Genomic DNA, 26,698 nt, shown 5'->3' with positions numbered 1-26,698 from the left:
GATTAAACAGAATGTTTTGTAGATACAGTACTGAACATTCAATCTAAATTGGACAAAGGGGGCATAGTTGGTGCTGTATTTTTAGATTTAAGAAAAGCCTTTGATACAGTTAATCACAGGATCCTCCTATCTAAACTGTCCCTCAACTTCAATTTCTCCAATTCCGCTATCAATTGGATAGCCTCATATCTAGCCAACAGGACACAAGTTGTTCGCATAGGAGATACGTTATCACCGGCACTTACTCTTCTCTTCAGCCTATATATAAATGATCTCCCATCTGCATGTCCGTCGGCCAGTCTTCAAATGTACGCAGATGATACGGTTCTTTATGTCCACACAAAACGGCACCAAGAGGCTGCATGCAAGCTATCCACAGCAATGTCTGATGTATCAGTCTGGCTGACCCACCTAAGTGTAAACAAGACTGTTTGTATGTTTTTCTCTAAAACCAACACAATTCCAGACGCCCAGTTGCCGGATGTACTGTACAATAGCGAAAAACACAAGGTATTTTCTGATTTTAAGTACCTTGGTATCATTTTAGACTCCAACTTATCATTTAAAAAGCACACACAGAAGGTAATCCATACTGTGAAGTTTGGTCTTTGTAACTTTAGATTCATCCGTCCCTACCTGACAACTGAAGCAGCGTTGTTATATATGCATGCAATGATCTTCTCCCATCTGTCGTACTGCATCACAAGCTGGTCCCAGGCAGGGTTAACCACTTTTAATAAACTGGAGTCCCTCTATAAACAAGTAGTAAAGATTTTGGACAAGAAGCCTCACAGGTATCACCACTGTCTGCCATATTACCCAGAAGTATAGACTACGCAACGCTTGCCTTGTTTTTAAAAATGTTCACGGACTGGCTCCCCCACCTCTGAGTCTGTATGTGGCCAGAAGGGACAATAGAAGACACACAAGGTCCTCAGCCAAAGGGGACTGCGTGGTTCCATTCAGGAAGAGTGCGTTTGGACAATCTGCATTCTCTGTTAGAGCCACACAGTACTGGAACACTATGCCTACACATATCCAGACCTGTAACACGCTTGAATTTTTTTCAAAGAACACCAGAGCTGCACCCACAGCTAAATTCATTAACGGTGTGTGTATGCAATTCAGCTTTATTCTGTTTTATATGTGTATTTTTGTTAAAATGTGTATATTGTGATGATGAATTTTATGTAGGCCTATTTGATGTATGTTATGTGTGGTAACTTTTTTTTTATCACTTTAGGCTGATGCCATTTTTAACATCTTGGCCAGGGACTACAGATTAAATCTAGCCTTCTGGCTAATTCTGCCGTATTTACATTTTTTATGTTGATTGTCATGGGGCTATCCCATGCCCTATAATGGTTGCCTGAAAAGTTGGTTTAGTTGGTTTAGCCCTGGTCCCCACATGTGGTCATGCTACCAAACATTTAGCTTAGGTTTTTTGGCTTTGTTTATTTTGTATAGGTACTGGTATATAAGTACTGGTAGAACCCAGGCACAGAAGACAAACCTTCTGTTAAATCATAAACATGTTATGTGGATTTAAAGTAAATAAATGTGCTAACAAATACCCTGTTTTTCTGTGCTCCACTTGGTTCCTTGTAGAATCTCTGGCTGCCCAACCAGAACTAGGAGAGGCCAAAGCCTTTTCTGGAGGGGAGTTTTGGAAGGAACCAAAAGTGTGGTAGAGTACAGGGGGGGGGGGGGGGGGGGGTTCATGATAAAAAGGGAATAGTCTTCAAAAGTGCCCTAAACACTGTTTGGTGTTTTGTAAGGATATGGTCTGTATGTAATAGTGTGTCCATTGGGTACAGAATTATTGAATGGGTAAAATAATGTCTGTATTAGTTAATTGATTGTTGTGTTTTTGGTTTGTCCCTGTAGGAGGAGCTTCCAGGATAAAACCGGGGATGGAAGCTCCTCTCAGGGAGAAGTAGCAGCAGGCTTGGAGAGAGACGCAGCCGTGCTGGAGCTAGTTCCCATAGCCAAGGGCCTATAGTTGTTGTGTGATATTATTAGTTTGTATGAAAAGTTGAATAGTTTTGTATTTTTGCTCTTATTTTCAAATGGCATTTCTTTATATGTAAATGATATGTTATGGTAATTACTTGTGCTGCATCCTGTTTTTTCACTGGTGAATAAAATTGAAGAATAAAAACCAACCACGGGTGATGACAACCTGCCTCTGACTAAGTTTTTCCACTGCTTGGCCACATCATCACATTGATTAATATGCACTGTCCCTTTTGCAAATAAACTTAAACTTAAATTTAAACATACCTCAAACTCAATCACCCTGAGCATCAGGTCCCCCCAGGGCTGTGTTCTGAGCCCCCTGCTGTACTCACTATACACACATGACTGTGTGGCCAGGTTCAGCTCCAACTCCATAGTGAAGTTTGCGGACGTTTGTGGGTCTGATCTCTAACAATGACGAGAAGGTCTACCGGGAGGAGGTTGATGAACTGGCACTCTGGTGCCGGGATAACAGCCTACTCCTGAACATTGGTAAAACCAAGGAGCTGATCGTGGATTTTAGGAGAATACAGCAGGGGACACACATGCCACTGTGGATAAATGGGGCTATCATGGACAGGGTGAGCAGTTTCAATTCCCTGGGGGTCCACATCTCAGAGGACCTGACATGGACAAGTTGGACAACACACATAGACTCAGTCGTAGAGAAGGCGAAGCAGCGCCTCTACCACCTAAGACAACTCAGGAAATTCAAAGTATCAGAGAAGATACACCAGTCCTTCTACTCCGGGGCTGTAGAGAGCATCCTGACTGGGAACATCACTGCCTGGTTTGGCAACTGCACTGCCCAGGACAGGAAGGCCCTACAGAGAGTGGTGCGCTCAGCAGAGCGTACTATGGGTATTGCACTACCACCCCTGCAGGACTTATACAACAGGAGGTGCAAGTCCAGAGCCTGCAGAATAATGAAGGACCCTCACCACCCCAACAACAGCCCGTTCAAGCTGCGCCTCCGCATACATGCAGCAAGAACAGAGAGACTCAGACTCAGCTTCTTCCCCCAGGCCATCAGAACACTGAACACTGATCTCTCCACACACAAGCACACATGAACACACACACACACACACACACACACACACACACACACACACACACACACACACACACACACACACACACACGCACGCACGCATGCGCACACACACACACACACATACACACACACACACACACACACACACGCACACGCACACGCACACGCACACACACACATCCTCATTTGCACTCTCTCACACACAAACACTACAAAAAGGTCACTTTAAAAATACATAACTGTATATTGTATTTTATTGTACATAGTGTGTTACAATGCTTCTTAGCTTAGCACTGTATTGTATTTTATTGTATTTTATTCTTATTACTTTATAATGACTATTTTATTATCTATTCTATCTTATTATTGTATTTTTGCCTTCATTTCACTACATGTCTGGATGTGTAGGTCAGGGGTTCCCAAACTTTTCAGGCCGGGACCCAGAAAATAAGGCGTCAGAGAGCCGCGGCCCAATGCACATCGTCAGGCTTTTTTTTTCTTTTTTTTTTGCCAGGCGGCCGATTTTTTAAACCAAATATCACTTCAATCCTATTAAGTTAGTTCAAGTTAGTTATTCATTTATATGTGCTATTTATGAGAGGGCTAACTTGTTGCAAAATAATAATGATAATAATAATAGCCTCATTAAAATACTATTGTTGCTTCGGTTGTTTTCAGCGTTTTATGTGCATAATCTGTTATTTAGTTTGAAATGTTCGTTGAAATAAGTAGATTTTTCGTTTTTGTTTATTTATTAAGTTAATATAAAACCATATAGTCACATTTTAGAATACAATAGAATAGAATTTTAGAATACAACTAGAAACACTGTCCTGGCCTGCTTCTAAGTTCAGTGGCATGACATTTTTTATTTTTTATTTTTTATTTTTTTAAATCATCTCGCGGCCCTCCCGTGGGGACTTTGGGAACCACTGGTGTAGGTGACAAATACATCTCTTGAATCTTGAATGTTGAGCACTCCTGCTTTAAGTTGTTTGAAGAATTTGTATTGATTTCTCTGTGGTTTGGTTTCAGTGGTGTTTGGACCTTGGTATGACCATGTGACTGGCTGGTGGGAGAAGAAGATGACTCATTCCAAACTCCACTACATGTTCTATGAGGATCTGATAGAGGTGAGAGAGAGAGAGAGAGAGAGAGAGAGAGAGAGAGAGAGAGAGAGAGAGAGAGAGAGAGAGAGAGAGAGAGAGAGAGAGAGAGAGAGAGAGAGAGAGAGAGAGAGAGAGAGAGAGAGAGAGAGAGAGACTTGATGTTCTTTATTAAAACATGTCAACTAAAAACAGTCAGTAGAGACACAAAAATCTCACGGCATCTTTATAAAAACAACACACACTCACCTGCACACACACACACACACACACACACACACACACACACACACACACACACACACACACACACACACACACACACACACACACACACACACACACACACACACACACACACACACACACACACACACACACACACACACACACACACACACACACGCATAAAAACCCACTTGACATTCAAATGCATATGTTCAGCCCCTCCTCCCCCACAGTACACATTGCATCCCCCAGTCCCCAAGAATTCACGAACGCATCAACATTATGTCTCAGTGAGAAATACATGAACTCTAATCTAAGGCGTGCAGAAATCATACCCCTCAGCATAGGCACCGATTCCGTAGGACCAACGCCCCTGATCCTATTCCTACGGGTCAGCCAAATGGCTAACTTAGCCTGCCCGTAAATAAAGTTCAGTAAAACGCTCACAGCCTTGTTCCGTAATGAATATGTTTGGCCGAGGATGAAACTCTCCACACAGAACATCACCCCCAGCTTCACACACAACCCTTTTAGGAACCACAACACCCTATTGATCCTTTGACACTTTAGGAAAACATGGGTTACAGTCTCAGATACTCCGCAAAAGGGTCTGATCCCAGATATACGCCTAAAAGCTTGAGGCCATTCACACCCCACTGTAGCTCCCCTGGTAACTGTGGTAATATCAGGCCCCTCCATGCCCTACACTGCAGTGCCTCACTCTTACCCCAGTTCACCCTCGCTGAAGCTGCTCTCGCATACACCTCTAGGCTATTCTCTATGGCTCTTACACCCTCCCCATCCCTGACAAAGATGGTCAAGTCATCCGCGTAGGCAGACAGACATATTGGCCTGTCAATCCCCAACTCGGGTGAACCCACACCCTTCAACCTCTTCCTCAACAAACACAGAAAAGGCTCAATGGCCAAAGTGTAGAGCTGACCTGACAGTGGGCAGCCCTGGCGGATCCCCCTCCCCACCTGGACTGGCTTTCTTGCATGATTTATATCATAGCGACATTGAGAAAGTTTCCCTCATATCTGATGTTGATGCTGCTTGGGATTATTTTCTGATGACATTTATGTCTATTTGTGATAAGCATGCCCCCATCAAAAAGTATAGGATCAGCGGAAGAGATAATCCTTGGTTTTCAGATAATATATCAACTTCTCTGAGACAAAGAGATGCTGCATGGGCAAAAGCTAGGAAATCGAATGCCCCTGCAGACTGGACCTCTTTTAGATCTCTCAGAAATAAGTGTACACGTTTGATTAGAACATCAAAATCAGAATTCTATTTGAAAGCAGTCACTGAAAATCTGAATAATCAAAAAAAAAATTGGAAATTGGTTACATCTGTAGCTGGTACAAGTGATTGCGCCAGTCTTCCAGACCACCTTAAGACAGATGGCAGTGAGATCAAAGATAAAAGTAACATTGTAAGGATTTTTTATGAACATTTGATCTCTGCTGGATCCGTTTTGAATAATTCTGATAATAATAAATAATAATGGATTGGATTTATATAGCGCTCTTCATGACACCCCAGTGACCCCAGAGCGCTTACAGAGTCCATTATTCGTTCATACACAGTCATACCGGTGGTGGTAAGCTGCAATTGCAGCCAGAGCTGCCCTGAGGCAGACTCACGGAAGCGTGGCGAATAATCATCGCCTACGGCCCCTCCGACCACCACCAACATTCATTCACATGCATACACATTCATACGAGGCAAGTAGGTTAAGTGTCTTGCCCAAGGACACAACGGCAGTGGGATGGACATGGGCTTGAGTGGGATTCGAACCACCAACCCTTCGATCATTGGACGACCCGCTCTACCCCTGAGCCAAAGCCGCCCCACAACTGTGCCCTACACCTCGGTGGGATGCCCAATGGTGCCCCCGACTGTAAGCTCTGTTGTGAATCCTTTCCACTTTAAGCCTATCACTGTCACTGAAGTCTGTAAAGCCTTGAAAGACATAGACTGTAAAAAGTCAGCAGGTCCGGACGACCTACACTCAGTCCTCCTAAAGACAGCTGCTGATTTTATTGCTGAGTCCATTGCCTCAATTTTTTATCTTAGTTTTGTGACTATACCATCCCCAAAGTGTGGAAGTCTGCTTTTGTCCTTCCATTATTAAAAAGTGGGGACCCCTCAGATGTTAATAATTATCGCCCCATTTCTAAGCTCCCTGTCCTGGCCAAAGTTTTTTAATCCTTTGTGAACATTCAACTAAAGCAATTCCTATTAGAAAATAACATCCTAAGTGAGGTTCAGTCAGGCTTCAGGTCTGGACATGGTACCATAACAATAGGTTATGTAGATAACCTAGTTATATTAGTATTGGCTGAGCGTCCCGCTCTGCGCCTTATGAGATATCCTTATCTCCTATGATACCTATTGTATCTCCCACGAACAAAAAACGACATGCACCCCACCTGTATGGGGCTCCGCCCCCATGGTGGCACCGCCCATATAGCAGTGACTCTGGTCACCAAACATCCTTCCTCGCCAAAACCCGTCCCAGGAAAAGATTCCTTAAGAGGGAACTCAGGGCCGCGCAGAGCGGGACGCTCAGCCAATACTAATATAACTAGGTTATCTACATAACCTATCGTTATATGCCGTATTTGCTATCGCGTCTCGCTCTGAGCCTTATGAGATAATGGGGAAGAGCGGACGCGAAGCCCGACAAATGTACCCCCTGAGGACCCGTAAGCCCACATCAAGGGGTGCGCAGTCAACTCCACCTGAAATGCGAACAAGAGGGAAACTAGAACCCCTTGAACACACCGTACAGGCGGAACCACGTGTGACTCAACACACTGTGGCCCATACCCATACACTCCTGCTACCCGACCAAAGGACGGGAAGCAGGAAAGGCCACAGACCCCAGAACCGCCTGGGAGACAGAACCCCCGGTCATGTCCATGAGGTAAAACCTTACAAAGGGGCCCGGGGAGGACCATGAAGCTGCAGCACAGATGTCCTCCACCGAGGCCCCACCCAGGAGAGCGGCAGAAGCAGCCACCCCACGAGTGGAGTGCGCCCTGACGCCCCCAGGGGGATCCTGCCCAGCCAACGTGTAGCAGAGGGTAATGCCCTCGCACAACCAATGGGACAGGCGCTGCTCCGACAGTGCCTTACCAGCACGAGCCCCACTGTAACAGACAAAGCTGGTCGGTAACCCTGAAGTCCTGAGTACGGCTGAGGTAAATCCCCAAGCACGGACTGGACATGACAGGTGAAGGCCCGCATCTAACTCACTAGTGTGAGGAGGAGGACGAAACGCCTGAACCACCAATATCCCGGGAGCGGAAGGAACTCCGGATATTCTTAGGCACGAAAGCAGGATTAGGTCGCAGAGTGACACCGCAATCGGTCCAAAAAGACAGGCACTCTGGACGTACCGAGAGAGCACAGAGCTCACCTACGCGTTTAGCGGAAGTGACAGCCAGTAGGAACGCGGTCTTGAAGGACAGCTGTCCCAACGGCGCCTGCTCGAGCGGCTCAAACGGGGCCAAGGACAACCGACCGAGGACCAATTGAAGATCCCAAGTCGGAGCCAAGGAGCGTTGCACCGGCTTAACGCGTCGAGCGCCAAGCAGGAAACGCTTCACAAGAGGGTGGCTGAACAAGACATCCCCTCAAACCCCTCATGATAGGAGGATATAGCCGCCGCATATACCCTCACCGTCGAAGCCGACAGTCTATCAAGGAGAGACTGGAGGTAACTAAGGACAGCATCCAGGGGCAGGAGACTGAGTCCCGGCCCCCCGCCTTACACCACACTTGGAACATACGTCATCTGCCCGCGTAAGCGCGACAGTGGAGGGAGCATGCGCATTCCAGATGGTAACACCATCAGGATCAAGAACTTGCGCCCCTCAACGTACCCGTCCCAACAACTGACCTAACAGATGTATGGGGAAGAATCCCTGGCGGCACGGCATCGGTCCCAGACCTGCCTGGCCATGTCCAGACGTAATCCTCACCCGTCAGGATGAGGACCGCCCCGCGACAGTACCTCTGCACCCACATTCTCCCTGCCGGGGATGTGGGGAGCCCTCAGGCCGCGCAGATGGAGGACGCCCATAGCCAGCCGCCCACCGCCTGGTGCAGACAGGGGGAGCGTACTCCTCCCTGTCTGTCGATACACGACACTGACGTCGTATCGTCCGTCCTGATCAACACCATTTGTGGACCAGAAGGACCGCTTTCAACACCAACACATTGAACGTAGCGCAGACCGGGCAGCATGGTTTGCCAGCTGCCCCCTACTGCGTTGGCCCGACGCGTCACCAGCGAGGGAGGCGTCGGTGAAAACGCGACGTGAGACAGCGCCGTAACCGTCCTAGGACGGAACCTCCCGAGCGTGTTGACAACACGCTCTGAGATGGATGCCCATAGCCCTCCAACCATTGACTGGGAAGAGGAGTACTCTACATCCAGTCTACAGCAACCCTAGGCTGGTAGAGACCTGCCTGGTACGAGACCTGACGATCCACCTTGACCGCGAAGGACCAGAACGTCATCAGGGCAGAACACTCCATAACCCCGGACGACGCAGAGGCCCCAGTGCGGCCTCCACGCACTTGGTGAAGATGCGGGGAGCCAAAGAAAACCGAACGGCAGCCACTGGTACTCATACGCTAACCCTGCAAAGGAAGCGTAGGTAAGCCCTAGGATGGAAGATCGGGGATGCGCATACGCATCCTACAGGTCTATGGAGGAGAACCAGACCCCCACCTGACAGTGTCCAACAGGTAGGAGACGATCCAAAAAATGCTGAACCTTCCCATGGGACAGGTCCAGCCTGGGTCTTACACCCCTCCCTCCCGACTTCTCGGGCAGAGAACACCGGGAGGAGAACGCCACGACGATGGCTTGCTTCGTCCACAGAGATTGGATCTCGTTGACCAGAGCTGTCACTGCTGGAGACCCTGACAATAGGGTCTGTACCAAACCTGAAAACGGGTGGGGTTGTGTAAACACAAGTCCCCGCCTCAGCGTTCTCTCCATCCACCTCGACATATGGTACTGCCGTAGTCATATGTGACGACACTCCCAACGCACCCGCCGTCACGTGGCGCAGGTCCGCCAGGAACTGTAGATAGTTGGCCCGGTCCCCCCGCTGTGCGTAGTCAACCCTGGAACCGTGCGAGGAGCGCGTTCCGTGTCGGAACACCTGACCCTGACACCACCCACGAGGCAATCGCACCCAAGGGGGAACCCCGACAGAAAGGGCCGGTCTGATACGGGGGGCTTCCGATGAAAAAAGACCCCCCACTGAACACCCCTCCAGAACATGCTGAAGGAGTTGTTCTGCAGCCGGACATACAAGGTGTAAGGCCCCCATGGGTTCCTACACACCGTAGCCCTGCAGTGAAATTACTACCACCCCAAATCATGTGAGCTGCGACCACTTGCCAATATTTCAGGAGTGGGAGGCACCAACATGATACCTGGCCTGGCGAAGGCGAGGCCGGGGAAGCCCGCACTGTGTGCCTCAAAAGGTTTCGAGCCCCCCTGCTGACAACACTTAAGTTGACAGACGTAACACCAGGCTCAACCAACACAGTTCAAGGTGTGGGAGCCGCTTGACAGCACAACATTCTCACGGACAGACCCATGCTCAGCCATCAACTGGGTGTCAGCCCCTGTCCCCATGAGAAGCGAAAAGGGGGGCCGCCCGTGCATCAACGAAGGCACGCGGCCCGCAGCCAAAGGAAACAATCAGAGCCCACTTCTTCCACTGGTGTTGAGGAAGGGAGTGATCGGAGAGCGGGCTGCTCGCGGCAGGACGGTGACGGCGTGTTTGTTCAAGCCGAACCCATCCTACATGGCCGATCCCTCGGCCGCCAAGGCTGTCGGCCTTGTGGACACCTGTCGAATCAACGCCCAGGATACCTCTGGCGGGGGAAAACATGGCCGCCTGTCGAGGGCCTCGTCATCGCCGCTGACGAGGCCGTGCTCTCTCTTCTTCTGGCTGCGCGGTGTGAGGCGGTGTAGGGCCTAGGACAATACCGCCCGCGCTCCAGCAGAAGACCAAAAACCCCTGCGGAGAGGGGAACCCTGAGCGGTTATAGCTTGCGGCTGGGTCAAAGCTAATAACGTCAACAACCTCGCGCGATGTGTCGACGTCGGCTGGCCCTCAAGGCCCCTCCACCAGACACCATTTTTTAATAGAAAAAAACAGCAATTCGAACACAGTTCTAATCGTTGCCAATTCCATACCGTGGCGGTACAAGCCTTAACAGCCCACCAGCCACTCGCCAGGCCGACCCACCCATGGTGTCGGCCGGGCGGGGCATTGTTTCAATATGTCAAAAACAAAGGACTGATGTTAACACGGAGCACCAGTCGTGATTGCAAACAGCAACCTCCACTGTGGTGTGCACCATGAAAAGGTAAAATGAATAAAAGAGCTAAACCACAAAATACTGTAGAAAGAGCAAACCCATACACACAAAGTTAAGGGGAGACGGACCAGAGCGAACTAGTCCCGCCTTCATTCAACATATTCACAACAGGACACCAGCCCTAGTTTAGCCCATTTACCAAAAAAGGTAAACAAAGCCCCCCCCGCACTACTCCCCCAGTACACCGATTGACCGTCAGTATGAATGGTTGAGAGGAGAGAAAACTGTAGCAAGACAGACCTTCTCATATCAGAGTGACAAAACGAAACAATAGCCCACTACACAGGGCCGCCTCAGGGGTTGGGGGGCCTTGCGTCTAAAAACGCACAGGGCCTCACATTTCTCCCAAGCGGCCCTGCCCTTATACTACTGCAGCCTAGCGCGCGGCGATGTGGGACCCAGAACAACAATTGCCTGCGCACAGACACGCAACATGTTTACCATGCCGGCTGGACCCATAGCCCCACTACCCGACGCCAACCCAGATGGGAACACCGTTCAACAAACCCCACCGGAACACAAGGTAACATACCTGGCTAGGCAACCTAGCCACGGCCTACCCTGTTGTCAACCCATTTACCCGAAAAAAGGTAAATAGGACTCAGCAAAAAACCCCACAACAGCTACGACTGACCTTCATTGATGAACCGGGCAAGAGGAGGGAGAGTGACAACATCTCACGGCGGAGACATTAGAACAGCGTAGCAATTAGCAGTAGTAATAGCATGCGGCATTAGCGATAGCATGTAGCATAGCATTAGATGTTTTAGTAGTACGCCCAAGACAGCTTGGAAACCGTTCCCTGCAGTGAACGTTCACCAAACCATCCTGCCCCCGGCGCCAACACACAACATGGTTGTGTAACAAAACAAACCAGCATTACTAACACTAATACCCATGCCTGAAGACACAGGGCCTACCTGAGTACAAGCTGGCCCGACAGCCAGTCTTGTACAGCTGAACCTCGATGTGCTGTCATCAAACGAGGAACATCAACATAGGCCCGTCGTGTCGCCGAAAACATGCGTCGAAGATGCCAGGGGCCAGCAACCTCCGGTAAGCTTTCAAACATTATGACTCTGATCTTTTCATCCTACTAGTTATCGTATGGTGCACGCAGCCAAGTACGCTGGGACGAAAATAGAGGAAGGATGTTTGGTGACCAGAGTCACTGCTATATGGGCGGTGCCACCATGGGGGCGGAGCCCCATACAGGTGGGGTGCATGTAGTTTTTTGTTCGTGGGAGATACAATAGGTATCATAGGAGATAAGGATATCTCATAAGGCGCAGAGCGGGACGCGATAGCAAATACGGCATATAACTGCAGCCATGCTAGTGGCTAATGACATAATCAACACACTTGACAAGAAACAACATTGTGCAGCATTGTTTGTTGATTTATCAAAAGCATTTGACTCCGTAGACCACAAACTATTACTGGATAGACTGGACAACATTGGCATTGGACATGAAGCGGTAAATTGGTTCAGAAATTACTTCTCAGACAGAACACAATGTATATTTGCAGAGAACTACAAATCAAGTTTTTTAGAAATCAACAAAGGTGTTCCCCAAGGGTCTATTTTGGCTCCGGTTTTATTCTCTATTTTTATAAATGACCTGGGAAATAAAATGGTCAAGATGCATCTTTATGCGGACGATACAGTCCTGTATACAAGTGCTCCCTCCCTTATTCAGGTGATCGAGAACCTCCAGGCTGCATTTAATTGTTTTCAAACCTCCCTTTTTGATCTTAAACTAGTTTTAAATGCAAAGAAAACTAAATCCATGATGTTCACAAGGGCTCGCTCACAGCCAGTGAATCATGTTCATATCGTTACGCTAAAGGGAGCAACCATAGAAAATGTTTCATCCTACAAGTATCTTGGGCTATGGCTGGATGAATCTTTTAAAGCGCATATTGGAAACCTCACAAAGAAACTTAAACTAAAACTTGTTTTTTTCTTTCGCAACAAACAATGCTTTTCTTTTGAGGCCAGAAAGAAACTTGTTCAAGCCACATTCCTGTCTGTAATTGACTATGGTGACATATTATATATGCATGCTGCCTCTTCAATGCTAAAAAAGCTAGACAGTGTGTATCATGCTTCTCTGCGCTTCATCACTAGTGCCAAAGGGCTTACTCACCATTGTGTGCTTTACCAAATGGTAGGATGGACCTCTCTGTACGTACGGAGTATGTATAAGGCCGTCCTAAGGACAGTGTTGGGTTCACTTTCTACACGAACTAGTTCAGTTCACAGTTCAACATTTTTAAAATGAACTAGTTCAGTTCATAGTTCATAATTCAAAATGTTGAACTAAAGTTCATGGTTTCAAAAATGAACTAATTTAGTTTTTTTTTTTTTTTTTTTTATAATTTTTTTTATTATAGATTTTTCACGTACAGTTACTTACATTACAAAAACACACATTGGGACAAGGGGCGGGGGGGGGGTCCTCCAGTTCATCTCTATGCCATCATCCACACCATAAGCAAGCAAAAACCAAACAAAAAGAAAAACAAGCAAAAAGGAAAGCAGACCAAGACAGGCACTGTACAGTATTGCACAATATGCCTCGAGCCCATTCACATGTAGACATACATCTATTTATTTTTTCCTATCCTAGGTCTGTCCATACAATGGGGCACTGGGCCTTTAGAAGGATCCGAGACATTTCAGCAGGAAAATAGTCTAATAGTGGGGCCCACACCTAGCAGTGCACACCAAAAATCTCTCTATACCACATTTGTAAAAATGGAGGCTTATCCTTAATCCAGTTTATCAGAATGCATTTCCGGGCTGAAGTTTATCAAATAGTTTGAATTGTAAACTCTTTTAAATGCATACGCGACGCCTAGAGGTAGAGTCTGACTCTGACTGAGCGAGTGCTGCTGCTGCAGCTCTCGGCTTCTGCGCGCAGATTCCTCTGTTCCACTGCTTGTTGTGAGGAGGAGTCTGATGACGTAACAGGGGGTGACAGGCACGTTGCCAGATCGGGTGGTTTTACGCATAATTTTTAAGCCTGTGTACAGTGTTTTAAATGAGTTTTCGGCTGAAATGCATTATGAAATATGGCACATCTTTGAACGCTGTTATAATAGAGTGCTGAGAATGAACGCACTTTTGAACTCCGTTACACAGCGCTGAGAATTAACGCGTTCTCAATTACGTTCATTTAGCGGATATACAGTACGTTCAGTTCAAGTTCGCCCAAAATACGAACGCGTTCATGAACGATCGTTCATTGAACGCGTTCAGGTACATCACTGCCTAAGGAAGCTTCCCCGTTATCTTTCCAACCTAATTCGCTTTGCCTCTAGCAGCTACCATACCAGGTCCACAAGATGGCTACTTTAAAAAAAAACGAGAATAAACACTGAACTAGGAAGAACAGCTTTTTCAAGCATCGCACCATGGGCATGGAATGGGCTACAGGACCATATCCACTTAGATACCCCGGTCTCTCTGCGAATTTAAATCCGTATTACATAATGTTAGGTTATGTCTATAACCAAGTTCTATGAGTTATGGTGACGCTCAGCATCATACTTGCACTGTACTTCACTTCGTGCACGTGCACTGAATAAAAAATTCCACCATGTACCTTTACATCCCAACATTCGTCTGGCTACACCCCCATCCGCTTACCTTCATAAGCAGGTGTGTGGTCACCTACTCGCCTCCTTCCCAAACGTTCACCACAAGGCGAGATCAAGGGCCGCAGCGGCGTCTGATGCTGAGCGTCACCATAACTCATAGAACTTGGTTATAGACATAACCTAACGTTCTATTTCGTTATGGATCTCGCTCAGCATCATACTTGCACAAGGGAGGCTGAGCGAGAGCCATAGCCAGACAAATGTACCCCGCTGAGGCCCCCCACAACCATCAGATCGGGGAGGACCGAGCCCCCCGACCCTCCCTAATGGAGGATACCCTCCCTATTGGAGGCTTACGGGAGGCAGACGGATCCGACCGTGCGAAGAGGCACTCAAGCAACTCACCGCACAGGGTGAGCAGACCGTGGCTTGACCCCACGACTACTCACACGCACAACCTGCATGCCACCCGGGAACGAACGGAAGGAACAACCTCGTTACTGCCCCCAGAATCACGGGGTCAAGAGCAAACCCAACCCCGTGGCAAGGCCGTAGCAGCGGAGCGCGAATGAAGACCCAGACCCCCTGGAAAAAGGGGGCCCAGAGAGGTCAATGACGCCAGGCATCAAGACCCCACCAGGTGGTCACTTAGTGACACCGCCCCCCACATCGCCAGCGTATTCGGATAAGGCCCCTCCAAGAGCCCTTTCCCCCCAATAGCACACCGCCTGGCACCCTGACCCTGCAGAACAGGCAGTCAGCATGGCCGTAAGCACACAAAAGGTCAACCAACAGAAGCAGGCAGCGCACCGGGGAAACCAGGCAACAGGCTGTAACCTGGAGACTGCGGACGAGACAGGCGCCAAAGGAGTCAGCTGAAAACAGCCGCCCCGGCGGAAGGGGCGTATGCTGGCGTTGTTGATCATCATGACAAAGCCTCCATTAAAAAAAACCCACCCAGAGGGGTTGAGGCAGAGAAGGCTGACATGATTGGCAGACGTCATGAACGTGCAGGGGCACACTCAACCAGGTAACCCGGGAGTTGACTCTGCTCCAACACACCAGGGAACCAACCACCCTGTCGTTACCAGATGCGGTGGTTGTTCCTATAACCCCTCAAGAAAAAACTCCAAAACACACCTGCGGGTATACACTGGCTACACCGCAGTACAAGTGTTTCAGTTTTCAAAAAAGGGTTATCCCAGGCCTCCGGTATCAACAAAACTTTACTTCGGACCGGGCCCGGCGGCACGGGAAGCACAGGATTACCAGAGGAGGTCCAAGACCACCCCAACAGCCCTCTCTTCGCCACGCGTGAGAGAGGAGCGAAAATAATGGAGAACCAGCCCTAAGCACACCGCACTTGGTATTCCCAGGCGGTCTCCCAACCAAGTACTAACCAGGACCGAACCTGCTCTAGCTACCGAGATCGGACGAGATCGGGCGTGGACAGGTTGGTATGGCCGTAAGCCATTACGATAGTGCAGAGTACAACATGTACCCAACATAGGGTCTCCATAACGCCTAACCCTGTGACACCCGGAACGACCCGGCATTTTTCCCCCCGAAAAAAGCACAAGTCCCTCTGGGTACCAGAACAGCAGATCTGCATCCCCGGTGGACAACGGGTTAACTGACCTGGACCAGCGTGACCAGACCAGTCCTGTGTCCTAACCACGCCGACATGCCCACTCCAGGAGAGGGGGTAGGTATGCGTGTCAATCTAAAACATGAAAAGAGGGCGCCACCCAGACGGTCCCATTTGGACCGTGCTCAGTGGCCCACACCAAGGGCGTGAGACCCCACTACCTATGTTCTGATCTATTCCGTTAACATCCCCCAGATATGAACGAGAATTCATCGAGTCAACCTAGTAAACTGGTGCTCGGAAGAGACAAAACTCCATCCCAGTTGCCCTATAAAAACGCTGTTTTAACAAGCAACCAAGGCGCACTTAGCCCCTGTGTGATTCTGTCACAGAAACACACCTGAGCCAGCACTATGTATGCGTCGAGACCCAAACACATCAATGGATAGTCTAGCAAGACACCAAACATTGTTCCTCCAAGTCGCCTGGGAGAACGACACGGAGCCGTCGTGCTTCATGTACCTTCCTCTTTTTATTCAAAAAAGAAAGAACACAGACTGACATGAATCCCTTGTGATGCCGCTGGGGGTAAATTTTTTTTTACATTTTTACATCCCACCACCCTCCCATAGGGAGGAGACGGAAATCCCCAGAGAGACTTCCCACGCGAGCTGTATAGATTGAAAAGAATATATTGCAACATTGAGCCATGTAAAATTTGGGTTAGGGCTCTCCGAGGAGGAGGCACTGAACCAATACACACTCAATAATCGAATTGAATCGAATACACACACAATAGAGCAGGACTCCTTTTTGAAGTTCTACTCACCTTGACAATCTGAGGAGGAGTCTCTGAACTCTGAGGAGGCTCCCTCACAGGGAAGGAGAGTCCGAACTCACAGAAGGCCCGAGTAGGAGCTTCGTGAGGAGGAGCCCTGACCACTCCCTGAAACAGATCCATCATATGGACCTGAACAACTCACGGAAGTCTTACCAACAGAGACGCGCACAGTGACATACTCTATGGCGGGGGAATTTCTGCGGTGCACACGCCCAATCTTCCAGGGCGTGGGACCAGGAAACTCCCCCCCCCCCCTCTTACCCTGTAACGTGCCGAACAGCAACGTGACAGGAACCTTGAAGGACAGGAGGTTTTAACCCCTGCCCATCAAAAGGGGAGGAAAGGATTACCAGTTCACCCCTTTACGACCCCACACCCATGATACGATGTAATGACAAAAAAGAGCATGACACAGTCAAGTCAGCTACATGAAGTGTCTAACAGCTTCACACAGCTCATGTGCTAACCTGCTATCTGATTTTTACTAAGGAAAAAACACAGAATAGAGAGGGCCCCCTTAAGAGCCCCGGTACCAGACTTACACATGTGCTTCTGTGGCCAACCTAACCCAGTTATAGATCACAAGACACACACAACCCTTTATCACCACAAAAAATGGCAAGTACACTCTTGCTACAGAGGAACGCCGTTTTTCATAACGAGAGAATACATAATTCTCGATTAGTATCGGCCACAGGCCTTGCTAAGCACACAAGAAAAATTACCAAACAATCTTTTCTTTAGGAAAATATAGTTTCTCAAGCGGTTTAGCACAACCCCAGCAACTAAGCTAAGGGCTACATCGTATCCCCACAACACAGTGACACAATATATTGTAAACAACATGTCTGAGAGGAGGGTGGGGAAGCCCCAGGGAACCGGGGGGAACACCCCTCCTACCTTACCCTTGATACGGCCCAGTTGAACAGGTAAACCTGTTAATATGTGAACACACTGTTCATTGTCATTACAGGCTGAGAAAATAATTCACTCTTCACTCATGTCACTAAGCATAGCTTTATAGGTTAATTAACCCCCTTAGTTGTGAGTACACGGTATATGAACACACATGATGTTTCTCAACACAACTAACAAGATCATTTTTACACATGTAACAACAACCCGATTTGTATGGAGAAGCTATACCAGTGACAAGACAATTCACACACAACACGCGTCGTATCCTCAATGTATTGCAGCAACACCCGTTTTGGAAAACATCGTTATTACAAAACATTTAGAAGGGAAGGAAGAAGACGTGTTTAAGGTCTGGTCGGGACCTTCCTACCGTGAGCGCAGGCCAAGCGAACTGCAGTCTGGCTAACGGGGCACCGACGGTAAACACAGCATTCCTGTGTTGACGACAAGTGCAGCGTCGCTGCGCCACCCGGCCACTACGGTTCCCCATGTTGACGCAGTCCTCGCCGGCCAGGCACCCGGTAGGTTCGACTAACATCCTCTGTCAAAGATGACGTCGTAGTCAGAGTGTTTAAGGCATGTTATAGTCACAGAACGTTCAACAGTGTAGCATTAAGCTAACAGCCGATCGGCTGATAGCAACAAGCTAACGTATACCAGCCTGGTAAACACAGCGAGCTAACGCCGCAGCTAACAGCTGCGCAGCTAACAGCTGACTGGCAGTAGTCCATAACTAGCACGCAAGCTAACCAGCCATCACCTGAACTGCATACAATGACATAACAAGCCACACTTCAGACAGGCCGCTGTCCCAATCCCTTCCCTAACAGGGAAAAGAAAAAGAAATGTCAGAACACAGTTGTCAACGGTGATCCAGACACATACGGGGCCCTTTGAGCATGGAACTTCCGATAAAGAAGATCTTATGCCCACATTTCCTCGTTAGGGTAAACTTTCATTTGTATATGAAAGATGGGGCCTGCACGGGACAGAGAAGCATCCGCTCTAGAATCCTGGGATCACCAGAACCTAGCGCGGGCCACTAGATTAGCCATCATGGGCATCAGGCCAAGATCCTCCGACCGCCGTTTTAAGCCGAGCAGAGGACCCTAGCCTGGGGTCGGCGTTTCGTAAATTGTTAGCTAACCCCCATAGCATCAACAACAACCAGAGCTCGCAAGCAAAACAGTACATACCCAACCTGGAAACCACCGCTTCTCACAACAGTCGGTGCGTCCTACAGTCCAGCTGTGTTGCTGGAGGGTTTTTACCCCATCCAGCCGCAGCAAGGAGGATTGTAGTTGGGAAGCATGTCAGCGGCGTGAGCTCCTAATACAAAAAAAAACGGTGGAGGTTTAGAATGATCATCATCTTCCAGACACTCCAGTGACGAAGACAATATCGCCGTATTTTCTCGAAAATAGTGAGAGAGAAAATAAAGATATGATGTCAACGTATCTCTTGTTTTCCAACTTTCTTCTACTAACAACCTCATCAAGTGGGGATCTACCGAAGGCACTTCCTTGTGGTGAAAGTGAAGAAGGAGGCGAGTAGGTGACCACACACCTGCTTATGAAGGTAAGCGGATGGGGGTGTGGCCAGACGAATGTTGGGATGTAAAGGTACATGGTGGAATTTTTTATTCAGTGCACGTGCACAAAGTGAAGTACAGTGCAAGTATGATGCTGAGCGAGATCCATAACGAAATAGAACTTCCTACAAGAAGAATGTCGCTGCTTTCTGTAGTCGGGTCCCAACTGCAAAACTGCAAAATTACTGTATTACCCTGTATTTTACTGTCATACACTTTTACTATTATGTAGACTATTCTGTTTTGTGTTTTTGTGTTTACATGTGATGTATTGTATATTGTATACATGCACTTTTATTATGTTCTTGTGTGATGTACCGCACATTTTATTGCTGTCTGATATATTGCAAATGTTATTGCTGTCATCTTGGCCAGGTCTCCCTTGCAAAAGAGATCTTGTATCTCAATGGGACTTCCTGGTTAAATAAAGGTAAAATAAATAAATAAAAACATGTCCCTTATTAAAAACAAATTGTCTGTCATTGAACGCCCAGGCACACCATATGACTGGTGCACCACAGACTCAAGGTGCCTGTTAAGCCTATTGGCCAGGCACTTTGCAACCAACTTGTAATCCGCTGAAAGAATCGCTACAGGTCTCCAGTTCCTGAGCTCACTGAGGTCCCCCTTCTTCGGCAGTAGAGCCAGAACTGCCCGCTGGCAGCTCAACGGCAGCTCCCCCACCTCGATGCATTCGCGCAAGACACGAAAAAATATCCTGTCCAATAGTGTCCCAGAATCCTTTATAAAAGTCCACAGGCAGACCATCTACCCCTGGGGCACGACCAGGAGTCATCTGGGAGACTGCCTTCGACAGCTCCCCAAACGCTAAAAGAGTAGTTCAGTCCTCTGTTCCTGAGAGAGACGAGGGAGATCCCTCAGTAATGTGTCCGTAGACACAGGGTCACATTGTTCAGCACCATACAACACAGAATAAAACCGCACAGCCTCTGCCCGCATCTCCCCGATCACAGATGTGACGTGTCCATTGGGTAGACGCAGACAGTGCATTTGTTTTTCCTCACATTTTTTCCTTTCCAGGCCAAAGAAAAAAGAACTAGGAGCATCCATCTCTCTCAGCATGGTGAACCTAGCCCTCACAAGCGCACCCCTTGCTCTGTCCTGTGAGAGAGAGAGAGAGAGAGAGAGAGAGAGAGAGAGAGAGAGAGAGAGAGAGAGAGAGAGAGAGAGAGAGAGAGAGAGAGAGAGAGAGAGAGAGAGAGCGACCGACCGACCGACCGACCGACCGACCGACCGACCGACCGACCGACCGACCATTGGAAGCCCCTTCCCAGAGCTCTGAAGCAGTGAGATAATGTGTCCATGTGTGTGTCTGCAGGATACTGGACGGGAACTGGACCGACTGAGCTCCTTTCTGGGTTTGTCTCCTTTAGCCGAGGAGAAGGAAAGCATCATATTGGGAGCATCCTTTGACAACATGAGGAAGAACAAGATGACCAACTACTCTGCCATCGAAATTATGGATTTCAAGATCTCTCCTTTCATGAGAAAAGGTACAGTGAATAATAACATATATGTAAAACATCTCCGTCTGCTACAGTCCATAGTGTGTAAAAGTGCACCACTTCAAAATTCTGCTACAACATTTGCCCAATAGATTTCAATCATATACTTGTCTCTGGGTCTCCAGGAAAGGTTGGTGACTGGAAGAACCAGTTCACAGTGGCCCAGAATGAACAGTTTGATGAAAACTACAAGGGAAGGATGAAGGACCCCATACTCTGCTTCCGTACTGAGGTGTGGAAAGATCTGCCCATGCTGTAAATGTATAAGCTTTTAAATTAAATTTAATAAAATAATTTCAACATGGCCACCCACATCCTATATGGTGAGAAAAAACATAAAATGTATAAAATTTGATTTTCAACTTAGTATGCTTTCAGATCAGCACCAAAATGGTAGTTGGTTAGTTGGTAGTTTAGCGCAAGTTCCCATGTTCTTCTGACTCTGTAGCACATAGGTCCCTAAACCTAACCCTCTGTAGCACATAGGTCCCTAACCCTAAAGTGGTCCGCGCACAGCGGGTGACCGACAATCGCTTGGCCCCCCACAACGACAATTGCTTGGCCCCCCACACCAGATCCGACCGTTCAGGTATAATAAGCTATTATGTGTCGCTCTGTCTAGCTGGGGGTGTGGTTACTTGTTTCCCGCCGGAGGGAGATATGGGAGGACGGACCGCCGGGACGCGTGAATACTTTCCCCAAGGTGGTTGTCCTTCCGCGTTCGGTTTACGCGGCCTGATTGGCCACTGACGCTTCTCTCATCGCCCAATCGCGTTAGCCCTACTATCGCCTAACTACTCGCTGCCACCGTGCACAATATACTAAAACGTAAGGTTATGTATATAACCAAGTTCTGTGAATGCTAGTGACGCTCAGCATCATAATGCATATATCTCGCTTCAGTGGATATGCACTGAATAAATTTCAAAATGTACCTTTACATACAGATACAGCTGGGAAAAGTCCAGGAACAGCTGTTTGCCTGCCGTTATGATGCCGTTTTGCGAGGTTAATGTTAACAATGACCAGCGGGGGCGCTCTCATACAGCTGGTGACAACTGCCCGACGCGCCGGCTTTTGTTCATTCATTGGAGGAGCTCCGCGCTGGACTAAGCTCGAGTTCCATTCAATTCCATTACAGCTGGTGACTTCATTCATAGGATGCTACAACGTCCTACAGTATGTCTACAGACTGCATGAATGAATGTTGCTGAATTAAAGAATGAATAAGTTAAACGTGTCAATTCAGCAGTCAAAGTGTATAATATTAAAACGTGTCAAATCTAACTTCATTAGATGGCCGACGTACGGCTCTCTTGTCCATTCATTTCAAAATATATGAAATATATGAAATATTAATAACAGCAACTATCATTTTACAGTGGAATAGTATGAGGCTGGATATGATTCTTATCTCATTTCATAACCTACTACAGTGTAAGACTCCGTTTCTGTAAATGTTCCTAAAATGTAGTGTCAAAACAAAGTGTTTCTTGTCAGGTAACGTTATGTGAAATATTAATAACAGCGACTATCATTTTACAGTGGAATAGTATGAGGCTGGATATGATTCTTATCTCATTTCATAACCTACTACAGTAGTAGTGTAAGACTCAGTTTACGTTATGGTAACGTTACGTTAGGTAACGTTATGTGAAATATTAATAACAGCAACTATCATTTTACAGTGGAATAGTATGAGGCTGGATATGATTCTTATCTCATTTCATAACCTACTACAGTGTAAGACTCCGTTTCTGTAAATGTTCCTAAAATGTAGTGTCAAAACAAAGTGTTTCTTGTCAGGTAACGTTATGTGAAATATTAATAACAGCGACTATCATTTTACAGTGGAATAGTATGAGGCTGGATATGATTCTTATCTCATTTCATAACCTACTACAGTAGTAGTGTAAGACTCAGTTTACGTTATGGTAACGTTACGTCAGGTAACGTTATGTGAAATATTAATAACAGCAACTATCATTTTACAGTGGAATAGTATGAGGCTGGATATGATTCTTATCTCATTTCATAACCTACTACAGTGTAAGACTCCGTTTCTGTAAATGTTCCTAAAATGTAGTGTCAAAACAAAGTGTTTCTTGTCAGGTAACGTTATGTGAAATATTAATAACAGCGACTATCATTTTACAGTGGAATAGTATGAGGCTGGATATGATTCTTATCTCATTTCATAACCTACTACAGTGTAAGACTCCGTTTCTGTAAATGTTCCTAAAATGTAGTGTCAAAACAAAGTGTTTCTTGTCAGGTAACGTTATGTGAAATATTAATAACAGCGACTATCATTTTACAGTGGAATAGTATGAGGCTGGATATGATTCTTATCTCATTTCATAACCTACTACAGTAGTAGTGTAAGACTCAGTTTACGTTATGGTAACGTTACGTCAGGTAACGTTATGTGAAATATTAATAACAGCGACTATCATTTTACAGTGGAATAGTATGAGGCTGGATATGATTCTTATCTCATTTCATAACCTACTACAGTGTAAGACTCCGTTTCTGTAAATGTTCCTAAAATGTAGCGTCTAAAGTGTGCTATATTTTTCATTATTGTATTCCAGGTAAAAAGTGTCACCTGTACAAGAAAGATGACCCAGATTGGGTGCCATCTGTAAATATGACCGGAAAGCAACAGCCTTCTTCTCTGCAACCACCTAAAGAAACACAATACCAACGGCGTGTGAATCGTACCCAGCAGAAACTGAAGGTGGATGCTGCCCATGCCTTGCTTCTTATGGACATACCAGCTGCTGCTGATGATTCTGCTGCAAGTGATAATGTGTGCAGTATAGGTACTCAAACTGATATGACTGGTGATTTTATTTATTCTATGACCAATGAAGTTATAAATCTGAGAGCGGAAAACCTTCAGTTGCGTTCTGATGTGAAACAGTTGTCCTCTACCTATGACCAAAGTGCATTTGTGGGTAAAGATGAGAAGGTTTTATTTTTCACTGGTCTACCTACATTCCAGATTTTGTTAGCACTCTATGCATACCTTAGTCCCCACCTTCCTGTGAAGAAGTCGCTTAATCCATTCAAGATGCTGATGCTGACATTGATGCGACTAAGGCTTAATGTTTCTACAACCTTCCTATGTTATGCATTCAATGTGTCAATATCCACTGCTTCTAGGGTATTTACTTATTGTATTTTGCACAATCACAATGTTGAGTTTTTTTGTGGAGGACATCTTCAGTTTTGCAGGATTTTGAGAAAGCATGGCACTTGAGACAAAACACACTATATCCTATATAATTGTATTTTAATTCCTCTTGTTTCTTTATATACATTGCGTACAGCTTGTTATATTACATTTTATTGTATTTTCTTGTTCTTGTGGCCATCTTGGTCGACAGGTCATTTGTCAAGTAATTGGTCAAACGTTTCACACCGAAACGTCATGATATGATTTTGTCACAGGAGAGATTAGCCTCTAGGATGGAACCCAGGTAGGTAATTTCATCTTTCCTTGTGACAATATTGTCACCCACTGTAACTGTAAAAGTTACAAGTTGTCGAACAGAACTTGTAAGTCGCTTTGGATAAAAGTGTCAGCTATTTTCTTTTCTATTTTTTTTTTTATATCCTTTATTTATCCAGGAATGTCCCATTGAGATACAATATATCTTCTTCCAGGGAGTCCTGACCAACACGGCACACAACACGTTTCAACATAAAAACAAGGGCATTAAACAAAAAACATACAAATCAAATATGTGATAGTGGCTTAGCCACACATTTTGCAGAGATTTGTAGCAGTGTTCCATTCAGATTATCAACACCGCAAGGTTTATCTGGTTTAAGTGATAGGAGGAGCTTTTCAATATCATTTGGACTTGTGCATTTAAATTTAAATCGGCATTTCTTGTCATACATTATATGTTTTTTAATTACAGAGTCTGACAGCTTACCACTCATTGGCAACATTTGATTTATAATTGTGTTTACCTTGGAAACAAAGTAATTGTTGAAATGAGTTGCAATGTCAAATGGTTCATTCAATGTTTTCCATAGTCTCTTACTATCCCCTTTACACTCCTCCAATCTGGTTTGATAATAATGTTTTTTCTTCTGTAATTGTATTCATTTATAAATGTATAACTGTTGATTGATATGCACTGTCCCTGATCAAATAAACTGAGTAAACTCAAACGAAACTATTGTTTTATTGCACAATCGTAGCGGGCATTGTAACGTTTGGGGTTTTGCGAGAGAACCAGTGTTGCAGTGAAAGATTAAACAAGTGAGAGAGACAGATGGACAGAATGAATTAATGAAAACTTTATTTAACTGATTGCAGAATGGGTACAATACAGTATGGCTCAATACACACAAAATGTTTAAGGGGATGCAGAGCAGAGAAAGACTAGCCTGTGAAGGTGTCACATTGGATTGGCAACCCCCCACACACACACCATTGAAATGCTAATTGTTGGGGGACCCTGATGTAAACAAGACGAAAGTATTTCTCAGGTCTGCACCCCCTTAACAATTGTATGTATTGAGCTGGACTAAGCTCATTGAGCTGAGTAATATTATTGGCAAAACTTAGCCTGAAGTATATAATTAGGTTGCTGTATATCAAAAAAAATAATAATAATTGTTCTTGTTACTGACTCGTGTCAATCTTCCATGTTTTCGCTATAGTGTGTAGACCTTGCTACACATGTATTTCGTTCATATTGTTTATGGACAATGAGATGGGAGTGGAACTTTGTACATGCCCTTTGGGCTTCGTTCCCTCCTAGCACTGTTTTTTTAAATAATGTGCTAAATAAATAAAATAAACTAAACATATGAAGCTAAATACTCTGCTCTCACATTGTAGCTTCCTGGGGGCTTGTTCAGAGGAGGCTGAACTCACATTTCGCCGTGAACTCAGCTGTAACATTATTACTGACTGTGGATCGCTCGTGCTATCGCGCAACGTGATTGGTTGTTTCAAAACAAAGTGGGTCTGGGAAATGAAGTGTGGATTCGCGCAAAATGAATTAATATATATACATTTAATAACGTTAATTTTTAATCGTTGGGCATGGGGGGAGGTATCAAGTCTTTTCAAGTCAAGTGAAGTTGCGTAGCAACAACAGACAATAAGTTGACTCAGAATAACTCATGTACAAATGCCGATATGCCCTACTTTGTTTACTTGTTTATTGCACAATGTCGCTCTATTGGTTGGATTCTTATTATATATTATTACTATTGTATTATGCACATCATTGCGGGCAATTTAATTTTATAAATAATAAAAAAAATATATAAATATTAGAAAGGCCTGGGAATCAAACCCCGGGCGTCGGCTTGAAAGGAATGGGGATAAACCACTAGACCACGGTACTAGTCAAAATATATCATTATAAATAGAGCCCACCTAGCTATCTACACAAAATATATACATTGACTGCTCCATTCGACAGGTTTTAACTGGTTAATTATTTTATTCAGCAACATTGCTTTAGACATGGTATGGTATTTATTTTAGACAACAAAACATACAGATCGTTATACAGTATACTGTGTAGGACGTTGTAGCGTCCGTCTAATGACTTTGCGCCTCCTGGCGGCATAAAATAGAACAGCAGCCTGGGTTCCTAATTCATTTCCACGACGTGATATAACCGTGCTCACGTCGCGGCAAAGCGCCCAGGAAAACTAAAAGCTTCATCTGTACCAACATCCGTCTGACCACACCCCCATCTGCTGCCTACATAAGCAGGGGTGGGGCCATACACTCATCTCCTTCCCAACAAATTTCAC

The 26,698-nt window shown here is 46.1% G+C and overlaps 1 protein-coding gene across 2 annotated transcripts in view; it reads left to right on the top strand.

The window, feature by feature from the left end:
* Positions 1-26,698, top strand: part of LOC311243515 (cytosolic sulfotransferase 3-like) — a 165,997-nt gene that overhangs the window by 118,596 nt on the left and 20,703 nt on the right. The window contains exons 6-9 of one of the 2 annotated variants that reach the window (XM_084332760.1): positions 4,112-4,209; positions 20,716-20,890; positions 21,028-21,134; positions 23,497-23,658. In XM_084332760.1, coding sequence (XP_084188886.1) covers positions 4,112-4,209; positions 20,716-20,890; positions 21,028-21,134; positions 23,497-23,550 — 434 coding nt within the window. In that variant the 3' untranslated portion in view covers positions 23,551-23,658. Of the gene's footprint in view, positions 1-4,111; positions 4,210-20,715; positions 20,891-21,027; positions 21,135-23,496; positions 23,659-26,698 lie in introns of those variants that run through there. The other variant, XM_084332761.1, reaches the window with a different exon arrangement.

This window comes from Notolepis coatsorum (genome assembly GCF_963971535.1).
Source record: "Notolepis coatsorum genome assembly, chromosome: 17".
Classification (NCBI taxonomy): Eukaryota; Metazoa; Chordata; class Actinopteri; order Aulopiformes; family Paralepididae; genus Notolepis; species Notolepis coatsorum.
Note: the sequence above shows the minus strand (reverse complement) of the source record. Positions and strands in the feature narration are given on the sequence as shown.